We start from the raw sequence: 20,012 nt of genomic DNA, 5'->3' as shown, positions 1-20,012 counted from the left end.
ACCTCAGGGGAATGCTTCAAGGGGACTGGGGTGCATATATTGTTAACTTGCAAGGCAAAGGAAGGGCTGGCATAGCCCAGAGGAGATGGTTTGGGGGCTAACAGACTGGAGTTGTCAGGGAGCTGACACCCAGTTAAGCACCAGCAAGTCTCTCTTTTGCAGGAGGAAGGGGTGTAACACAAGGTGACTCTCAGTGCTGTGTGCCCTGAGAACCATCCCAGTTGCCCAGTTTGCTCAGGTATAAACACGACAATTGGTGCCTTGCCTTTTGCTCATGATTTGTCACCGAATACACCAAATTTACAGGATTCACTTGGGAAAACTGCATTCCACTGCTGCCAGCTTATGTGGACCCGCAGGAGAGAAGCTGACTATCTTGCTCCTGTTCCTTCAGTTCTGATCTAAAAATTCTCTTTCTCATGTGCATGGTAACTGCACAATGTTGCAGTTCCCTGATCCCTAGAAGGGAAAACCCAACTGTAGCTTCAATACTCACACACAAGAAGATACACTGAAATAAATGACACCATTTGTCTTTTATATATTTAAAAATTAAATAAATAACATTTCTTTGAACAAAAGAGGCAAAACATTTCCAGTAGTCAATATACAACGCTCATAAATATGTCAGGGGTCTTGCTGCTGTTAACAGCCCTTGCGTGAGAGAGGAGAGGGAAAGGATATCTCTGGGCCCCAGGACTAATGTCCATGCAGAAATGCTGCACAATTTTAATACAGCTTACTGCCTCTATCCCTTTCTTCCCACAGACACGTTATATGTTTCCAGCAGGGGAGAGACACGTTCTCTATACTGAATAGGGATGGGTGGGAATCTCTGTCATGGCCAACTGCCCTGTTTGGTGGAGGCTGTGTCTGTGGATGGGGGGTAGGCTGCAGCTCCCTCAGCTCTGCAGTTCTGATGTGGCTCCCATCAGCACAACTTTCATGGTGTTGGCAATAGCTTATCACAGTAGCTGCTCCCCCAGGGACACCACTACATGAGGTAGTTAAGAACAAATCATACAAAGAGAGCCTGCTATGCTCGCAGCTCCCCATGTGACGCCTCGCTCCAGTCCAGGAGCAGACTCCCCCCAGCCTGGCCTATCGGCGACTGTCCTTGCAGTCAGCCCCCAGCAGGCTCCGAGAGTCGATTTCCAGGCAGAGTCGCTCATTTGAATGTAAGCTGGAGATGAGAGGCAGGGTGCCCAGCAGGTCTGTGTTGAAGATGTCCAATGCAAAGGGCGCCTTGGGGAGCTCAGGGAGGGATTTCGAGGGCACAGAAATGCCCAGCGCCCCGTAGTTGAGCAGACTTGAGCCGCTGCACTCCAGCCTGCTTGTAAAGGCCAGGAAGCCTGACTCCCCAGCGAGCACCGTGTCTGCATTGCCGCAGGCAAGCTCTGGGGATGCCTGCTTCAAATAGCCTTTGGCTAGGGCAGGCTCAGAGCAACCCATCTCCAGCGTGACATCTGTCCCGCCAGGGCTTTGTGTGGGAAGCCGTCCCTCAGTTTTGTCCTGCTGCCTCTCTACTGTACCCTTCGGCTGCTTCAGGTACCCACGAAACTCCACAGCCTCCTGGCCGAGTCCCCTGGCCGGAGGGGAACAGTCACGCTCTCTTTCACGCTGGTCCTGCCCCTCATCCACAGATGTATAGTCCCTGCTGCTGGAGGAGTGTGTCAGGCACGGGGAACGCCTCACCAGGCTTATGCCACTATCGTCACCCCCGGGCAGCTGTCTTTTGTAGTCCTGGCTCTCTGAGCCCGAGAACTGGCTCAGGCCAGAGGAAGAGTCTTGTAGGCAAATGCCGCTGTCGGTGCTGTTGCAACTGCTGTCCCCCCCGGCTAGGCCTTCCAGCTCCAGCAGGCGCTCACAGTCATCAGGGAGGGTCAGGAACACGCAGCCCTTGTCTGGTGGCTGTTGTGCAGGGCTGGAGCTGCTGTCCGTGCTGCTGTGTTGCATGGTGTCCTTTTGGCACATGGAGAGTTGCTGGACTGACTCCTCATCCAAGCACACAACCACGTCCCTGGCCCCGAAGGGGAAGTGCTCGTGCTCTGACCCAGAGGGTTTTAGGAGAGATTTCTGGGAGGGACGGAAAGAAGCAGGAAGATGGGTTATCTCGCTTTGTTCCCCCATCTTCTACTTGTTTCTGTTTGTTGCTTGGCTCACTCCCCACATCTACGCCCACACCAGCACTCGCCATAGGGGCAGTGCTCAGCTGGTGGACCCACTGCAGCAGTGGATGCCCCTTTTGGAGGTGCTGAGCACACCCAACTCCCATTGACGCCCTCTGGGGCCACCCATGCTCTGCATGTCTGACCATTCGGCCCAGGGGGCTGCAAAGTGGGCAGGAAAACAGAGGCCCTTTTGAAAACATGAGCAGTGTGGACTGGTGGCAAGAGCTGAAACTAGACCTGGGGGCTTTGAATTCTGGGTCAGCACCCTGCCTCCTGGAGAATGTGGCTCCCAAAGACTGGGAACCGAAAAGCTCTGTGCTCACGCAGAGCAGCGATGCTGTGTGTGGCAGGGATGGGCCTGCCCACTGCACTTAGCAACAATACGCCAGAGGGACCCTGGCACACTGGGAGTCAGAGAGATGCACATGTGGCCATTAGCATCTGGTCGGCTTACCAATATGGCTGGTGTCCTGACGGGTTGCTTTATATATGCACAGAGTAGAAGAGTGCCCAGGAGAAGAGCGGCTGAGGAAACGAGGAGGAAGATGCCAACGCTGACGGATATAATCCCCGTGCTCTCTGGAAAGGACAGAAGACTGGAGTTAGTGCGCCCTTGTGGCACAGGCTCTTGAGTCACGCCGCCATTGTCGGTCAGGCAATAGGCGCACATGGCGCCCTGCAGAGATAAGGGGCGTGAACCGCGCTGAGGCTCTGACAAACGAGGTGTGTCCATCTCTAGAGCCTTTGATCTCAGAAGCCCCAAGTGTGCATGTGAGGGGGGATCTCTGGAGGGCTAGTATGTGTGTGAGGGGCAGTATCTTGGGGGGAGCTGTGTAAGTGTGACGGGAGGATCTCTGGGGGTGTATACGGCCTGGCTAGAGGATTTTGGGGCTCCCCAGTAGCTTTATTCTCCAGGGCCATATCATCACAATCTCTTCTTCCCTCCCACACACATTCCTCCAGCCCCTCCTCCCTCTCCGCCTGTCCCTGTGTGCAGTGGCTATTGCCATACGCTAGGCGCAGGCAGCAGCAGGCCCCAGAGGCTGGGTGCCCCTGACCTCGCAGGGCGTGGGAGTCATCTCAGCCACAGGGCTCTGGGAATGTCGTGAGGACTTCAGAGCTGGCCACCTGGCTCTGCTGTGTCATGGAGGGGTCCCTCGAGTGGGGAGGCTCAATGCCACCTCAAGAGCATCCTTCCTGGGGGAACTCTCTGGGGCAGAGTCTCCCTTGTGCCTAAGCTCCACATGGAGTACAGGAGGATCTGGGGAATGGAAGGCGTCAGGATATGGCCACAGCTCTCTGACTCCGAGAGCTAGTCTGCACTGGACCCCACCCCAGGCGTGAGTCAGAGCAGCCCAAGAGCTGCCAAACCATACGTCAGCAGCATATGGTCCCTAAGGGTCCGCATGGCAGCTGAGGAGCAGGCAGGGAAATATCCAGCAGTGGCTCTGCCAGAGTGATGGGTGGAGCTCAGACCCAGGTAAGACCAATAGACCCAGCGTGTCCATTTACCGTCCTCCTTGGGGATCGCGACACACTTCTCCTTGGTCATGTTGGAGGCGACTGGCCTGGAGAGGACACATGGCTCTACACGGACGCAGTACTCCTCGCCCCACAGGAGCATGGGGATGTCAAACTCTTCTCTGGTCTCCACCTGCACCTGCTGAAATAGTCACCAGAAGGACTGTCACCTTTGGCAGGCTGGGCACTAGTGACCAGCACAGAGCGGCCCAGGCTGGGGCTGCAGACCAGAACCTGGGAAGTTTCTTGGACATTTGGAGGTGGTTCTTTCACCTGATTTGGCCCCTGTGGTTCTGGGTCTGAACTGGGCCTGCTTTCAGGCTGGCTTGGGCATGTCTTGGGAATAGCCAGATGTTCACGTGAGCAGCTGATCTCATGAGATTCCCACTTTTACAACAGTGCAGGTAGCTGAGGGTGCAAGTGTGGCCTTGTGGCTGGGACCTGGGGCAGCAGCTCAGGACTCCTGGGTACTATTGCCAGTTCTCTCACTGACCTTCTTGGTGACTTTAGGCAAGATGTTTATCTCCCTGGGTCTCAGTGCCCCATCTGTAAAATGGGGATAACCATCTATTGAGCCTCTTACTCTGGTCTGTGCAATGGGGCCTTGCTCTAGTGTGGGGCCATTCGGTGCTATTGCACACACATCACAATTACTTGCACCTGATCCCTGGATTGGCTTCAGGTCTGAACGCAGAACACCTTGGCCCATGTTGCTCTCTGTCTGTCCATATTAGAGCAGGTCAAACATTTAAACTCTTTCTCTTGAAAACCGTTGCTCTTTCAAAGTTGTTTTCATTTTACAGTTCATGGTCCATAAATGTTCTGGGTTTTGTGAAATTCTTTTATATTTTTAATTGAAATGCTCATTCTCATTGACTGAAAACCGACTCAGCAAAATGTCCCAGTGACGGATTTGGGATCTATTCCAGGGCCAGTGTTGGTGAAAACCTCACAATTTATTGTTTATAAAAAAATTCAATATCGTTGATTCTTTTGTAAAAAAACAAAAAATTTAGTTTAAATCATGGCAATTTGTCAACTTAAAAATGTCTTGTTCAAAGCATCTCAACCAGTCCTAAGTATGAAGGCCATCAATACTGCCCCCCAAACCCCTGGAGTCTGGGTGACACAAGTGCTGGCTGTCTCACCTGGAGATTGTCTGACGCCCTCCTGACATACGTTCTGTATTGTCTACCATACTTTTGTATGTCTTTGTATGAGACCGTCTTGTTCCCCACTCTCAGGATCAGCTGCTGCACGCTCACGTGGATGGTGTTGTCTCTCACAGACAGACTCACATCTGATAGACGCAGAGTAGCTGGAAAAACATAATACAGAATCCTTGAGAATTGTTTCTCTTTCGTTCCGCTAGGAGAGGTTTGTTCTAATCACAGGAGCCCAGTGTCAAACAGCTCTCGGCCCACATGCATTTCAAGTGCCACTCTTCTATTCTATTCTATCCAAGTTCTTAGCCCACCCTCACCATCCCAGCATCTCACCCCTGGCAGTAGTGCATTAAGTGCTGTGACTAACATCTGTCACATGAGGTTTGTTCAAACTAAACCAAAACAGTTTGTCAGAATGAACTCTGGCGCAGTGACTCTGCCATGAACTCTCTTGAGCACCATGGCCAGCGCACGGGCTGCGAGTGCTTTATGAATGCAGCTGTCGTTATTAGCACTTAGTGACTAGGCACCTGAGTAATCATATACCAGGGGTCAGGAGTAAACTCCCCAGCTAAGCAGAAACAGAGCTCTGACACCAAGCACGTGAAAGATATTTGCTAGCAGCTAAATCAAGTTTACAGGATGCAGTTTTGTGGCTATGGATTTTAGGGTCCCGAAGAGAAAATGATGGAAAAACCCCAGGTACCTTCTTTTGGGGAAAAAGCGTTCGTCCTGGCCCAGAGAGAGGTGCGGTTTCCAGATACTGCCCTAACTCTTGCATAGTAGCGTGGAGAACGTGGTTGAGTGTCCATCATCTGGTAGGTCAGATTGCAGGAGTGCCCAGAGATCCCAGTGCAGTCTGGGACAGCCGTCCAGGGAGACTTACCATACCTGTAGGGAGAATGTCACTCCTTAATGAAATGTTTTCTGGGTGTGGGAAGCATTAGGGCTGCTGGAAAGTTAACACAAGATTTCTGTGAACTGATTTGCACATTAAATATCAGAGCAAGTGTAAAGCAAAAGTGACTTGGGTTTCAGAGGAGAGTTCATCTCCCTATGGTCCTGGGAACTTACAGCTTATATTCCACTTCATACAGCGTGTCACTGGAGTAGTTCACTCCGGGCGTCCAGTGCAGTGCATAGTTGAAGATGTCAGCAACAAATCGCACTTTGCCTGGTTGGGACAGACTCTCACCTGCAGGAAGGAATCAAAAGGGAGAGTTTGCAGCAGGCCAGTCCTGGGGATGAGCCAAGGGGTCCAGGTGCATTGTGGGGTGTGATCTTATTGCAGCGATGTGCTCACCTCAGCACACACTCCAGAGCTGGGCCTGGGGAGATGTCACTGTGGACAGGAATGTGGGGGAAGTTCCAGTCTGTCTCGGAAACCCAGCATTAGAAGCAACAACCCTTTCATTCTACTCATCCTCCAGCAGGACCCATCCTTCTCCGAGCGAGTGTCTCCTCTGCACTTATCATGGAGAAGACACAGACCCTCTCCACAAACAACAACAGGAATGAACTCTGCTCCCCCTGGGAGCTTCTGCAGAGTATTGGGTCATAGCTATAAATATCACCTCCCTGGGAGCAGCTACATCATCAGCTGCTCTGCTTTTCCCTCTCTCCATCTATCTATCATGTTCTGTCTTCTCCTGCTCCACGTTCCACCCAGTAGAACCTTCCTGAGCTTCAGAGCCCCACGTAAGTAGCCCATGAACAGAGTCATGACAGCAACGCCAGCCATATGGTCCACAACCCCCTAGTCTCTCTTACTGCACTGTATGGTGTCCACAATCCTCCCAGGGGGCTCAGCGTGAAGCTGCCTTTGTTTGACTCCATCACTGCCGCCAGGCTCGCTCATTTCAAAGGAAAAGGAAAGAACATTTTAAGCAGAGTGCTGAGCTCTCAGTGATTGCACCCTGGCGGTTAAACTCTCAATGCCTGGGGCCAGCAGCTCATCCTCATAACACCTGCCGTGACTTTTAAAATATTCATTAGGTGCTGTCCACACCTAACAGGAAAGCCACAGAGTGAAACTCCAAGCAAGGAACTTGCTGAAACCTTTTTCTTTCTTTCTTTCTTTCTTTCTTTCTTTCTTTCTTTCTTTCTTTCTTTCTTTCTTTCTTTCTTTCTTTCTTTCTTTCTCATTAATACCAACAACAACAACAAAAACAGAGGTGAGAAGCACCAACCCGTGGTTCCATTTTGAAAATGTGTAAACAAATGTTCACAGGTTTCTGAGTTCGGAAATTCATTGAAACTGGCTCTTTACCATAGTTTAAATTTTGACAAATCTGCATTTTTCAATGATAAAAACTTTAGCTGAAAAATTCCTGACCAGCTCTAATCAATATCCTCATTTTGCAGATAGGAAAACTGAGGCCGAGGGAAGTTAAGTGACTAACCCAAGATCACCCAGGAAATAAGTAGCAGAGCCAGGAATAGAACCAGATCCACAAGTCCTAGTCTCCTGATCAGTCACTGGACCATGAAGTGTTGTGAAGAATATTTATTTAATATTTTGACAGTGCTTTGGCAATTAAATTGTTCGATGTTATCCTCTTCCCCCGCTTTGACTGAGGGATGGTTATCTGACACTAGTTTGCTGAACTTAGAACCACTTGACAGTTATTTGAAATGACACAGAAGTGCTGTACTTGCTAGTGACAGATTATGCTAAAGGCAGGAAAGTGCAGAGATATTTTCAGAAAAATCCCAGCCAGAGGAAACCCAGCTCCTAGACTTGACCAGGTGAGAGTGGCATTCTAGGGAATGGGCATGGAGAATGGATTTTCTAACCAGACAAAACACTGTCCATGGAATTTGTTTGAAAGAATTTCCTGTCACTTTGTTCCTTTCTGAAGCTGCTGCTGATTTAATCCAATTGAGATGGGCTGCAAGCTCCTTGCAGCCCTGGGTATTTTGATTTGTGGGCTATGGAGGGACATCATCTTCCTTGGTGTAGCCAATACAAGCATGGATACAATGGCAAGTAAGACACTCAGAGAAGGAACACATCTGAGAATGACTCTACCCTTTAGACAAAACCCTAGGAAGGCTGGTCCAGTGGTTAGAGTGAGAGGCAGGACACCTGGGTTCAATTTCCTCCTCAGTCACAGTTACGGACTGTCTCTGGGACCTTGGGTAACTGCAAACTTCAAACGACTTAGTTCTCAGCTTGCATCCAGCCATCCTGCCACTATGTGGATGGGAAAGACCTCTGGACTCCAAATACCTTGTGTCTTCTGAGCTGTAACATTTCCAGGTCCAATGTCAAAATATTATCAGCTAACGGCAGTTACTGCTTTCCTGTTTACCTCCTTTGCAGCAGCTGCCGTTCAATAACAAATATTAACCCACCACCTGCTTCCAAAGCCATGGTGCGCCAGCACAAGTGAGCAAAGCTCAGGGGGGTTGGTGACGCTGACTTCACAGAGGGTCTTTGCAGTGACAAGGGGCCATGTTCATAGGGAACTGGGGTCCAGATTAGCATTCCCCAAATGGAGACAGACGATGTACGGGGACAAATGGGGATTTCAGGCATTGAAGATGTGTACTTCAACTAGAGGAGAGAGTGATGGACTTCCCTCCTGCTGCCCTGCCAGTGTCACCCAGAGAAATCTCATGTGAAAACAAGGATACAAATAAATATGAATGAAATATTAAAAATCCAAGAGGTTCCACACACTTCCCCCTATCCTCAGCCCACCTAGCCAAGCTCTGAACCCCAACCCTGGGCTGTGAATCATGGCACTGAGGAAGGAAGGGAGCAGGAGACCCCCTAGATTAGTATTTAAGAAGTAGGGAAGTCACTGGCTGCTGATTAAGGCTTGAAGATGGCTTACCATATATCTGCAGGCAGAGGGACACCACAACCCCCACTGTCAGTGCTGAGAAACCTGGTGCCATCCTGGGATCTGCATTGTCCGCATGTACCTAGCAGGGAGAGCAGAAAGCTGTGATCTCTGTAGGTCTCACTAGCACCCTTGTTTTTCCTCTGGGAGGCTGAGCTCAGTATGACGTCTGAGGGGGCGTCAGCATTACACCACAGCTCTTCTGCTGTTTCCACATTTCTCTAATTTCCGCCCACTCCTCCGCAGCTAATTTGTCAACTGCAGTTGGGTATTTCCTCCAACTGGCCTATAACGAATCACGCCAGGGACTTTTCTATGAAAAACTGCTAGTTACAGAAAAAAGAAAATCGCACCAAATGATCTATCCACCCCTTGGACAACGGTCCTTTTGCTATTACAATAGAATGGAAAAGCACATCTCATGCCCAGTGGGCAGGGTGGAGAAAAATCAATGTTGAAAAAAAAAAGTATTTAAATCAGATTTTTTTATTTTTTTGTTTAAATTATAATGTCTTTCTTTTAAAAAATAAACCGGTTTAAAGTGAAATCTGAATTTAATACAAGATATGTTTAGGCTTCAATTTGTTATAATCTCTTAAAACATTTAAATAAAAATTAAATATGCTGAATCCATGAGCCTCAAAACTTTGAGTTAAAGGCTGCTTTTCTATATAAAGAAAGTATCAATGGAAAAATTTCCAACTTTTGAGATCAAGCTTTTATAAATCTGGCACAGTAGGTCATGTACTGCACTAAGAGCTTGTTTTGTTTAGTAAAATAATTTGATATCCTGATGTGTGTTTAATTAAATTCCAGTTACCATCCTAAAGCAGCTTGACACAAATCATGAGCAAACAGTTATATGATATAATAAATCAGCAATATCTCACCCACCATTTTCTAACATAGTAAAATGTACAAGTAATTAATAAGAAGCTGAAAAGATTAAGCTATGTACTGTGCTTAAATAAATAAATATAGTTATAGGTCCACTCCTAGGTAGCAAAAAGATGTACCAAATTTGGTGTAAAGGCTCTATTTAGTAGTAAATCAACATATTTTAATGGTCATATCAACCAATGAGAATGCACCTTGCTTTAGAAAATGACTGAAGTACAAATGGAAAAGTTGATTAAAATCAATTATTTAAATTGCAGTTTTCCACTTGGGGATTAAATCGTAATTTAAATCAACCCATCCTGCCAGGGGGAGAAATTCAGTCCCATGCAGACAGTCCAGCATCGTCTAGTGCATGCAGTGACTCTTAACAATGATTTTACATAAGGGTGTGGGAATGGCCAGACTGAATCAGACCCATGGGCCAACTCCGCCCGTGTCCCATCTCTGACAGTGGCCGGCACCAGCTGCTTCAGAGCAAGATGCAAGAAACCCTGAAGTTATGAGATCAGCTGCCCCCAGATCTTTCTGACTCCCAGTTGTTGGAGGTCAGATCATGCCCTGAAGCAGGAGGTGTGATAGCTCTTCCTAAACTCTGGGTTGTGTTTAAATGTCCTGTTCTAAACAGCAGGCATTGGGGATTTTCTGAAGACATCTTGGTATTTATATTTTCGGCGGGGGTCACTGGGCTCTTCGGATTTTCAAAGTTTTGGGTGCCATCCTACAGCCCAAGGCCAAAGTGTTCTGCGAGAGATCCTCCCAGCATCTAGATCTAAGGCACTGAACAGGGGTTTCTTGCACATGCTTGAGCTGGGGTGTGGGTCTGGCCATGCCACAGTGCCTCATTCATGCCCAGCATGCCAGGACGGATTTGGACATGTGGCACTTGCTTTGTACTTCAAGCTTTGTAAGGCCACTGAGTTTATTTGAATGCTTTGTTCTGCTATTGCAAAATGAATCCAAACCAAGCCCCTGGCTGGGGGGTTTTTCCTGTGGGCGATGAGCTGTGCAGCAGCCCTCGTGATAGAGGCAGTTTCTGTTTCAGAAACTCAAGTAGAGCTGAGGGGAGAAAGAATTTCCCACCTGTGCCTCCTCTTTGTAAATAAACAGAATGAGACAGAAAAGACCCAGAGAAATTAAGCAGATGTCAGCCCCTTGGCACACCCATGATGGGCAACCTCAGCCAGCTCCTGGGCTGAGCTCAGGTCACTGGCTTGCAGAAATCCACAAAGGAGAAGAGCTAACCAGTCCCATTCCTAGGGGCAGCAGATTGGGTCCGCTGGGGCTTTGTCCTGGGTACTTGTAAATGTCTTAAGCAATGAGGCTTTCACTGCCCTCCTCAGGAGGCGATTCCAGAACTGAATAGACGAGATCTCGGAGGCAGGAAATTTCTCTTCTGAATCTCTCCATTTTCCTGGGTATGCCCCTGCTGGCACCCTGCAGATGAGCCCCTTAAATTCAGATCCTCACCCAGCCCAGATGTGAAACTCTAGCTCCTGCAAAGTGAGCCTGGAAATCCTACAGGAACGTCAGGTCTTTTGCAGGGCCCCAGAGCTGAGAAATGCAGGGCAAGGTCCCAAGCCCATAAGAAACTCAACAAATGGGAAAATAAACACTGCTACCCCAGCTCTAGACCAGTGGCACTCACTGTGCTAGGGACCAGGCTGCGTCTCGTGGCCTAAGAGCCGGGAGTTTGCGGGCGGAGGCAGCCGGAGGGCAATAGATGGGGCAGCAAGTGTGCACAATTCCACTTGCTACAACAGCACGGCTACCCCCTGCTTTCTCCGGGGACTGGAGTGGGGGAAGCTGCCGGTCCCCTGTCAATTCACAGCTGTCCCCTTAGTCAGATCTGATCCATGCTGACTAGAGGGCCCCGCAAGGCCTGAAATGAAGACGCCAACACTCCACGCACTCTGCTACTTTCTGTTTCAGGCAAAACCCTTGGAGTGAAAAGCCTGAGGAAGAGAAATGCAGAAGGAGGACGCACTAAGAAAGCAGAGCATGGACAGCCATGTCCAGCCGGGCAGTGCGCTGAGGGGCCTGGGGGAGGCTGTGCACAGTTTAGAAGAAAATGAAACGGATTGAGGAGAAATCGCAGCTGTGAAGCACACTCATTCTGAGAGTGCTGGTTTCACACCCCAGCCCGGCGCTGCAGGGCCGGAGCTTGTTTGGCAGGAAATATCGAGGGCTGCTCCTAGCCCCCCACCCCCACCCCGGCCACTCATACACACTGGCTTCCTCATGAATTGAAGAGAGCTCTGCTGGAGACTCTGCACCCTGCTGCCTTCAGCAGCACGGCGGGGCTTTGCACACAAGGTGTGCTCAGAGCCGGAGGGGTCAGGTACTTTCAGCAGCGTTCCCAGCACACGTGTTTCAGACACACGGGAGGCCTGAGATTCAGAGGTGCCTGCTGGGTTCTGCGGGGCGGCAGGTGCCTTCTTTCCAGATATGTGCTGTGCCTTCAGCATCACAGCAGGCACCTGCCGGCCCGGGGACCTGGGGGCGTTCGGCGGCAGGGCAAGCGCGTGTGTTCCCGACATGGCTTGTCCCTTCGGCAGCGTCGCAGGCACGTACGGTCTGGATGTGCCTGGGCCGTTCACAAGCGCCAGGCACTGCAGGCACACCCAGCATCTTCAGCTGTTCACCTACTGCCTCTGGGAGTCCTGGTTCCACAATAAACCCCCATCTGTCTGCCAGGGCGAGCCAGCCCACCTGGGTATGGGCTTGGAGTCCCGCTACAGGGAGCTGATGTGTCAGACTAAGGAAAGAGGAGAGGCCCTTGGACTCCCCTGGTGGGTTAATCTGCCCAGCCTTGTGTAGGCAGCAGACAAGATAGACTTTGCTCTTCCTTGGCCCCAGCCCTCTGTATATCCCACAGGCTTCTTCATCAGTTAGCCATGTGCAGATGCCTCCAGCCCTGTCCCATGGCCTACGAGGGGGTGACAATAAACGAGGGCAGAGTGGCTGTGCCTATGCCCAGCTCTGTACTAACCCTCCACACACCAATCTGTCCTGGAGAGGGGTGTGGGCTCTGCTCAGGAGGGGACACAGGGACACAGGCTGGGGAGGGGAGGTTTGAGGTTTATGATCATATCAGATTATGAAAGTGCTGCTGAGTTTCCCTTTCATGCTCCAAGCTATTGACTAATCTCTGCTTTGACCACCTGCTCCACATCTCCAACAAACTGGAAAGCACCCAATGGCCTCGCAGAGTGACACGAGTTTCAATAACTCGGTGAAGTTCCTACAAGTGACAGCCAAGGGTGTTAGAAGAGGGGACAGGGAGCTGCGATTCAAAGGTCTGTTCTGGGTTGTGCCACTGACTCACTCTTGGCCTCGGGCATGTCACTCCACCACTGCGTGGTTCCACTGGAGGAATTTTTGCTGCTTGTGGGGTGTTTTGTGAGATTGAATGAGCTCATTGTCCATGCTAGCTCTGGGCAGGTGCTGCTGTCAGGGTGAGCGAGGCACTGCAGAGCATTGGTCAGGGCTCAGTGTCCAGTCCTGTTATAACTGCCCAAGCAATGGGGCTTCCCCCAGGGAGTCTGTTCCCCAGCTCTTTGCTTCTCATTACTTGGAGATTTTCCCAGAGCCGCACCCTACGGGTTTCCTCTGCTCAAATTCACCCCAGTTAAAGGATTAAAACTGGGAAGCCAGGGGAAAGTTTGACTTGGCTCAAGATTCCATCAAAATATCAAAAAGCTAAAAAAAATATCAGCCCCTCGGTGCTGGGGAGAGCTCTTTGGCCAGGCAGTCTGTTCATTGCCGGCTGCACTGGGACCCCGATCCCTGACTGGGGCCCTGGGGTGCCACAGCAAGAGAGCTAATAGCAATGAGAACCAATGTGCAACTCTCCCTAGCACCTCTGAGTCTGACCCTCGCTCCATCCCCCTCCCCACACAACGTAACAATGGGTCCCAAGAGGACTGCTCAGGGACTGGGTCTTACAGTGAAATGCCCAGTTATGGGATGGTGCTGCAGCTCAGCACTGTAAAAACAGCCTAGAAGCAGAAGTGCAAAAATATTTTCCCTGGTGAGCACATATTTTCAGTGGAGTCCATTGAATTGCCCCCTGCCCCCCATGGGGATTGTTTTGTTTAATTGGGACGACTAATTTTCTCGTTGTGGGCCCCCTTGTCTCGCCAGAAGCAGGTGCCTCCGTCTCTTTAATGAAATACCATGCAGCAGAGGAGTTTGCCCAGGATGACACCAGGTGCGCACTGTTGGGGTCTAAACGGGCATCGCACAACATGGGCTTTGCAATAATACCTGCTCAGGAAGCTGGGGAAGTTGCTGCTCTGGCTTGAGGTTTTGTTTCATGCTGGCAGTTCACAGGGTAATGCAGCAGCAGATAGAGCTGGCGGGGGCTGGGGGGGAGAAAGCTCTTTCAAACCAGAACTGCTAAGGCTTCCTTTTGTCCTTTTGTAAATACCTTTGGTCCCAGAGAATGCATCAGGGAGCCTGACCCTGCAGCACTGCTGCCTAGTTGGATGGCTGTTGCTCAAGGTGATTTATGTAACTAATGTGTTCGTTACACAGCCATGTTAGCATGTGAAAATGCAGCTCGGGCAAGTGAACAAACTGTGTGAGGAATCCACAGGTCACATGGAAAGGTGGTGGGGATGAAGTTGGTTAAAGAGTTTTGTGTGACTCATTGTTTCCTTATTTGGCTTTGTAAAAATCATTGTTGGAGTTGCCCGAAGGTGAGTCTGTAAATCATTCTCAGAGTCAATGGGCGAGGTGAAGAGGAACCCAAGTGCTGGCAGGCACATGGACAGGCCAAATTCAGATCTGGTGCACGCACGTACAAATTCACTGGCATTGCACAGGCCTGATGAGCCCCCTCCAGCTCTGCACCAGCAAACAACAGAGCGTGAAAACAACAAATGTAGGGGCGGCCAAACAAAATGAACCCCAGAGTCATGATGGCGCAGGAAAGACAAACATGCATGTACTCTACATCCATCCACCTTGCCAGACACAGTGTTTGAAATGCAGCAATGTCCAGAGCAGCCATTCTGCATCATTATCACGACATCCAGTCCAATCACATGGGAGAGGGGAAGGGCATGAGCACCCTTGCAGTGTGTGGGCTGCATTTGCAGCTGACCCATTGAATGCATGCAGCACCCAGCCCAGTGTGATCAGCAGGTGCAATGCTGACCTTTAGAATGTGTGACAAACCCCCAATAAAGAACACTGCGGCAAGCAACTGATGAGACGAGAGCTGGAAATGAGCTGGTGTTACTTTCCTTCCCACTTAGGCAGCTGTGCATTACCTGGGCCTCCACTGCCACCATTTATGATGCCAATATACTGTTGTCAGGAGCTGCTGCGGCAGGGGCCCCAGGTACGGAGTCAAATGCTAGCAGTGCATGCCCTGGTGCCACAGGGTGTGGAGAACCAGTTGTGTTCTGCCGACTTCAGCGTGCCTGAGTGAGGGGAGCTTCATCCCCCTGGGTGGCCTCCCCAGTCCCTCCCCCCGAACAGGAATCTGCCCCGCACTGTTTCCCTTGCTCCCTTCACAAATGCATTCTCAGAACTGACACAGACCCTGGGTTCCCTCTCACCCCACAGGACTCACTTCCCTCACCCCGGGTGACGTGGCAAAGCTGGGGGGTGGGGGAGGGGGATGTGTGGGTGGAGAAGGATGATCATTGAGAGACTTCTGAAGCTCCAGCTAGTTGGCTGAGCCAAGAGACGTTTAGGTGACTTGATCATGTCTCTGGGTACAGTCTACACTGCAGCTAGGAGCCTGCTTCCTTGGCTCAGGTAGACAGACATGCACTAGCTCTGCGCAAGCTATCAGGTTAAAAATTGCCATGTAGCTGTGGGCAGCATGGAGTGGCTTGGGCTAGCAGCCCAAGCATGTACCCAAGGGGTCTGCATGGATTTGTGTGGCCTACTTGAGCTGCTGTCTGTGCTACCCCCACTAACTGCTAGTTTGAGTGTTCACTCAAGCAGAGCTAGTGCGTGGTGTGTCTATCTACCCGAGCAGGGAAGCAGGCTCCTGGCTGCAGAGTGAGGTATCCTGTAAGTACCTATGTGTGGAAGAGACCTCTGATGGTGGAGGGCTGTTCAGTGTAGCAGCCAAAGGAAGAACAAGATTCACTGTCTGGAAGCTGGAACTAGACAAATTCAAACTAGAAAGAAGGTGTAAATGTTTCATGCTGTGGAGAATTCACCACTGGAACAACTTACCCGATGTGCAGGAAGAATAGCAAATATGGCCAGCGACCTGCTTGGCTTAACAGAGAAATCTTTGATGAGCTTAAACACAAAAAGGAAGCTTACAAGAAGTGGAAAATCAGACAGATGACTAGGGAGGAGTATAAAAATATTTCTCAAGCATGCAGGGGTGTAATCAGGAAGGCCGAAGCAGGCTAAGGACTATTTAGAAAAGTTGGACATGCACAAGTCCATGGATCCGGATCTAATGCATCCAAGGATGCTGAGGGAGTTGGCTGATGTGATTGCAGAGCCATTGGTCATTATCTTTGAAAACTCGTAGCGATCGGGGGAGGTCCCGGACGATTGGAAAAAGGCAAATATAGTGCCCATCTATTAAAAAGGAAAGAAGGAGAATCTGGGGAACTACAGATCGGTCAGCCTCACCTCCGTCCCTGGAAAAATCATGGAGGAGGTCCTCAAGGAATCAATTTTGAAGCACTTGGAGGAGAGGAAGGTGATCAGAAACAGTTAACATGGATTCACCAAGGGTAAGTCGTGCCTGACCAACCTGATTTACTTCTACGATGAGATAACTGGCTCTGTGGATATGCGGAAAGCGGTGGACGTGATACACCTTGACCTTAGCAAACATTTTGATATGGTCTCCCACAGTATTCTTGCCAGCAAGTTAAAAAAGTATGGATTGGATGAATGGACTATAATGTGGATACAAAGCTGGCTAGACTGTCAGGATCAGTGGGTAGTGATCAATGGCTTGATGTCTAGTTGGTAGCCGGTATCAAGCGGAGTGCCCCAGGGGTCTGTTCTGGGACTAGTTTTGTTCAACATCTTCATTAATGATCTGGATGATGGGATGGATTGCACTCTCAGCAAGTTCGCGGATGACACTAAGCTGGGGGGAGGGATAGGGTCCAGAGTGACCTAGACAAATTGGAGGATTGGACCAAAAGAAATCTGATGAGGTTCAACAAGGAAAAGTGCAGAGTCCTGTGCTTAGGATGGAAGAATCCCATGCACCGCTACAGGCTGGGCACCGACTGGCTAAGCAGCAGTTCTGCAGAAAAGGACCTGGGGGTTACAGTGGATAAAGAAGCTGGATATGAGTCAGGAGTGTGCCCTTGTTGCCAAGAAGGCTAACGGCATATTGGGCTACATTAGTAGGAGCGTTGCCAGCAGATCGAGGGACATGATTATTCCCCTCTATTTGGCACTGGTGAGGCCACATGTGGAGTATTGCATCCAGTTTCGGGCCCCCCCACTACAGAAGGGATGTGGACAAATTGGAGAGAGTCCAGCAACGGGCAACGGAAATCATTAGGGGGCTGGGGCACATGACTTATGAGGAGAGGATGAGGGAACTGGGGTTATTTTGTCTGCAGAAGAGAAGAGTGAGGGGGGATTTGATAGCAGCTTTCAGCTACCTGAAGGGGGGTTCCAAAGAGGATGGAGCTCGGCTGTTCTCAGTGGTGGCAGATGACAGAACAAGGAGCAATGGCTTGACAAAGCCCTGGCTGGGATGATTTAGTTGAGGATTGGTCCTGCTTTGACCAGGGGGTTGGACTAGATGACCTCCTGGGGTCTCTTCCAACCCTAATCTTCTTTGATTCTATGACGGGGGATGTGGGGGGGAGAGGTTCTCCAGCCGTGCAGTGGGAGAGGTCGGGATGAATGGTCGTCATGGTCCCGTCTCCAACAAAGATTAGGAAATTGTGCCTTGCAGCTAGAGTCTGGGTGTGCAAGGGGCCCAAGCAGCCCTGATTTGCATTATTAATAATAATGGCTTGCAGAGTTATTGCACTTTAAGTCAATATTTAGGAAAGTCCTTCCATAGGTCAACAAGCACAAGAGAATTTCATCTTTATTTTCTTTATGTTACAACACAGAAAGAATTTAGGCAGATGGAAAACCTGCTGTGCCCCGAAGAACTCACCCGATCTGCTGCATCTCTCGACATCTGTGAAATGGTAACAGGCAAGGGCGTGGAAGATGACTGTATTAATTTTTGAATGTTAAAGATCTCACTGTGGGTTTGGTGGTTATTGTCCTGCTGTCTAACAAGTACTAAACAGTAATTAGAAAGGTCCGTCACCCTTTGGCTGCAGGAACCAAAGACAATGGCTGTAGAGAGTAGGTGTTAATTCCTTTGATGTTCACCTCCACCACTCAGAGCAGGAAACCTGCCTTACCAATAATTGTACTTAGGGGACAAATGCAGCAGCACCATAAAAACTGATGGAGAGGACATGTAGGAAAGCAAGTCCTCCTGGGTCAGATCTCAGCAGGTGAGGGATGTCTTAGCTCTCATGGGCCCTGTTGGGTCAGAGCTGCATAACAGCTGAAGACAGGAAGTGAAGAAATATACTTGGTGCAACTGAAACTGCAGAAGGGGTTGAGCAAATGCAGGATGTAGTTACCGAGTGGAATTTGGCCAGGTAATCTTGGCTCACCCCCACAACTCTTCCAGAAAGTGCCACGGGACCTTCAGTGACAAGAAGTGGTCTGGTTCTGAGTCTTATGGGAGTGAATTGTCTATGTCCTGGAATAAGACGTCTCCTTGGTGGGGGTTGCTTGAGCACTGACTCAGTGTAAAGAGAGACACTGAATCACCAGTCCCACTTCTTCAGATATCCTAGGCTTTCCTGGTACTGTCCACGCCAGTTTTTGCCAGAGCTGATACAATCACAGAGTAGATAAGATCACAGCCTGTGGTTGTGTGGCTTCCACCTAAGTTAAAGAAACATTCTCTGAATGAGGATACTCAATAGCTGCTCTCTATGGCATTGGAGCCTAAAAAGCAACAACTTGCCCATGAGACAAGTTACACACTGAAGAGAAGCTGAAGGCTTTGGCTATCTCTAAGGCTGCAAGTCTTTCATAGAGGTCATGGAAGTCATGGATTTCATGACTTTCTAGGACCTCCATGATTTCTGCAGCAGCCCGGGTGGCTGACTCCAAGGCCCCCCGAGCAGCTGGGGTGGCCCCGGGGCCAACCGCACCAGCTGCTGCTTGGGCGGCTCCAGGCAATTGATCCCGGGCCCCAGAGCAGTGGTCTGGGAGCAGCAGCAGCCCCCCCCGGGCCGCCGGCCCCCCAGGAGCAGCAGCGTCCCCCAGAAACCTCCCCCTCCCAGAACAGCAGCATCCACAGGAGCGCCCCTCCCCTCCCCAGCACCTAAGATTTAGATGGGGTATTTTTAGTAAAAGTCGTGGACAGGTTACAGGCAATAACCAAAAAGTGGCGGCCTGTGACCCGTCCACAACTTTTACTAAAAATACCCGCAACTAAATCGTAGCCTTAGTTATCACCAAGCCATTTGCTGCATTCCCCTGTGGCTGCCTGCCCACAAATCCATAGCAACAGCATGCTTTACAGTGCCCCCATTTCAGGGGATCCCAGAGACTCGAATGGTACTTACCTGGACCATGATGCTGTGTGGAAGGGCCTCCCAGGGCCAGAGACTGATCACATTCTGCAGGGAGATAAAGTGTGTTAGCACAGACCTCTTCTTCAGTCCCGAGGCACTGGGAAGGGCTGCCCTTGGTCTGGGATCAGTGTCCAGAAGGAAGCCTCAACCATCCAGTGCACAGAGAAGCTGAATCTACACAGCCCTGCAGCTTGTGGCATCACTGATTCCTGTGCAAGCAGCTTTCGGATCTGGAAGTGTTTTCAGCCCACTTTCCAACTGACAATGCAAGGCGTTTCGTTCTAATTACAGTGCATCTTAGCTCGGAAACCTGCATGCTGGTCACACGTCACAGCACCCTTCGCAGGGAGTGGCATCTGGGAGTTTGGACAGTGGAACAAACGCAGTGGGACTGTCATGGGCAAAGTTCTGGGCTTCTCTACTATAGCTAAGAGCTGGGTAAAAAAAATGTCATTTGAGGGGGGGGATTTCAAATTAGGAATTAAAAAGTCACTTCCAGCTCACATTCTTCCATTTTCAAAACCTGTTTTTGATCAAATTTTCGGTTTCCAAAAACTGAAACATGGCAATTTTTAATGAAGACTGACAGTTTTCACTGACAAATATTTGGTTTCCGGTTTCTCAAGGGAAAAACAGAAAACTTCAAACAAAATTAAAATTTCCCATGAAATTGTTTGGTCCAAAAGCTATTTTGTATATACGTTTGGGGTGGGTGGGAAACCCTGCTCAGCTCTGCTCTAGAGTTCTTGTGAATCAGCACAATCCCAACTGTGCACCACGGACCAGGAAGTT

The 20,012-nt window shown here is 50.0% G+C and overlaps 1 protein-coding gene across 1 annotated transcript; it reads right to left on the bottom strand.

The window, feature by feature from the left end:
* Window positions 1-600: 600 nt before the first annotated feature.
* Window positions 601-8,838, bottom strand: IL10RA (interleukin 10 receptor subunit alpha). Its single transcript, XM_074936631.1, has 7 exons — window positions 8,701-8,838; window positions 5,933-6,053; window positions 5,565-5,749; window positions 4,841-5,010; window positions 3,684-3,834; window positions 2,626-2,750; window positions 601-2,076 (listed from the first exon to the last, which is right to left on the bottom strand). The coding sequence occupies exons 1-7, from the start codon at window positions 8,762-8,764 to the stop codon at window positions 1,102-1,104; spliced, it is 1,791 nt and encodes a 596-aa protein (XP_074792732.1). The 5' UTR covers window positions 8,765-8,838; the 3' UTR covers window positions 601-1,101.
* Window positions 8,839-20,012: the final 11,174 nt, after the last annotated feature.

Source organism: Natator depressus, chromosome 22, assembly GCF_965152275.1.
Source record: "Natator depressus isolate rNatDep1 chromosome 22, rNatDep2.hap1, whole genome shotgun sequence".
Lineage (NCBI taxonomy): Eukaryota > Metazoa > Chordata > Testudines > Cheloniidae > Natator > Natator depressus.
Note: the sequence above shows the minus strand (reverse complement) of the source record. Positions and strands in the feature narration are given on the sequence as shown.

Bases quoted from the DNA above. Each gene is read 5' to 3' on its own strand.
- IL10RA (XM_074936631.1), bottom strand. From the start codon at position 8,764: ATGGCACCAGGTTTCTCAGCACTGACAGTGGGGGTTGTGGTGTCCCTC. The intron at 5,750-5,932 runs GTAAGTTCCCAG...TTCTCCCTACAG, and splicing joins TATGAAGTGGAATATAAGCT to GTATGGTAAGTCTCCCTGGA. The intron at 3,835-4,840 runs GTGAGACAGCCA...TGACTATTTCAG, and splicing joins GGGCGTCAGACAATCTCCAG to CAGGTGCAGGTGGAGACCAG.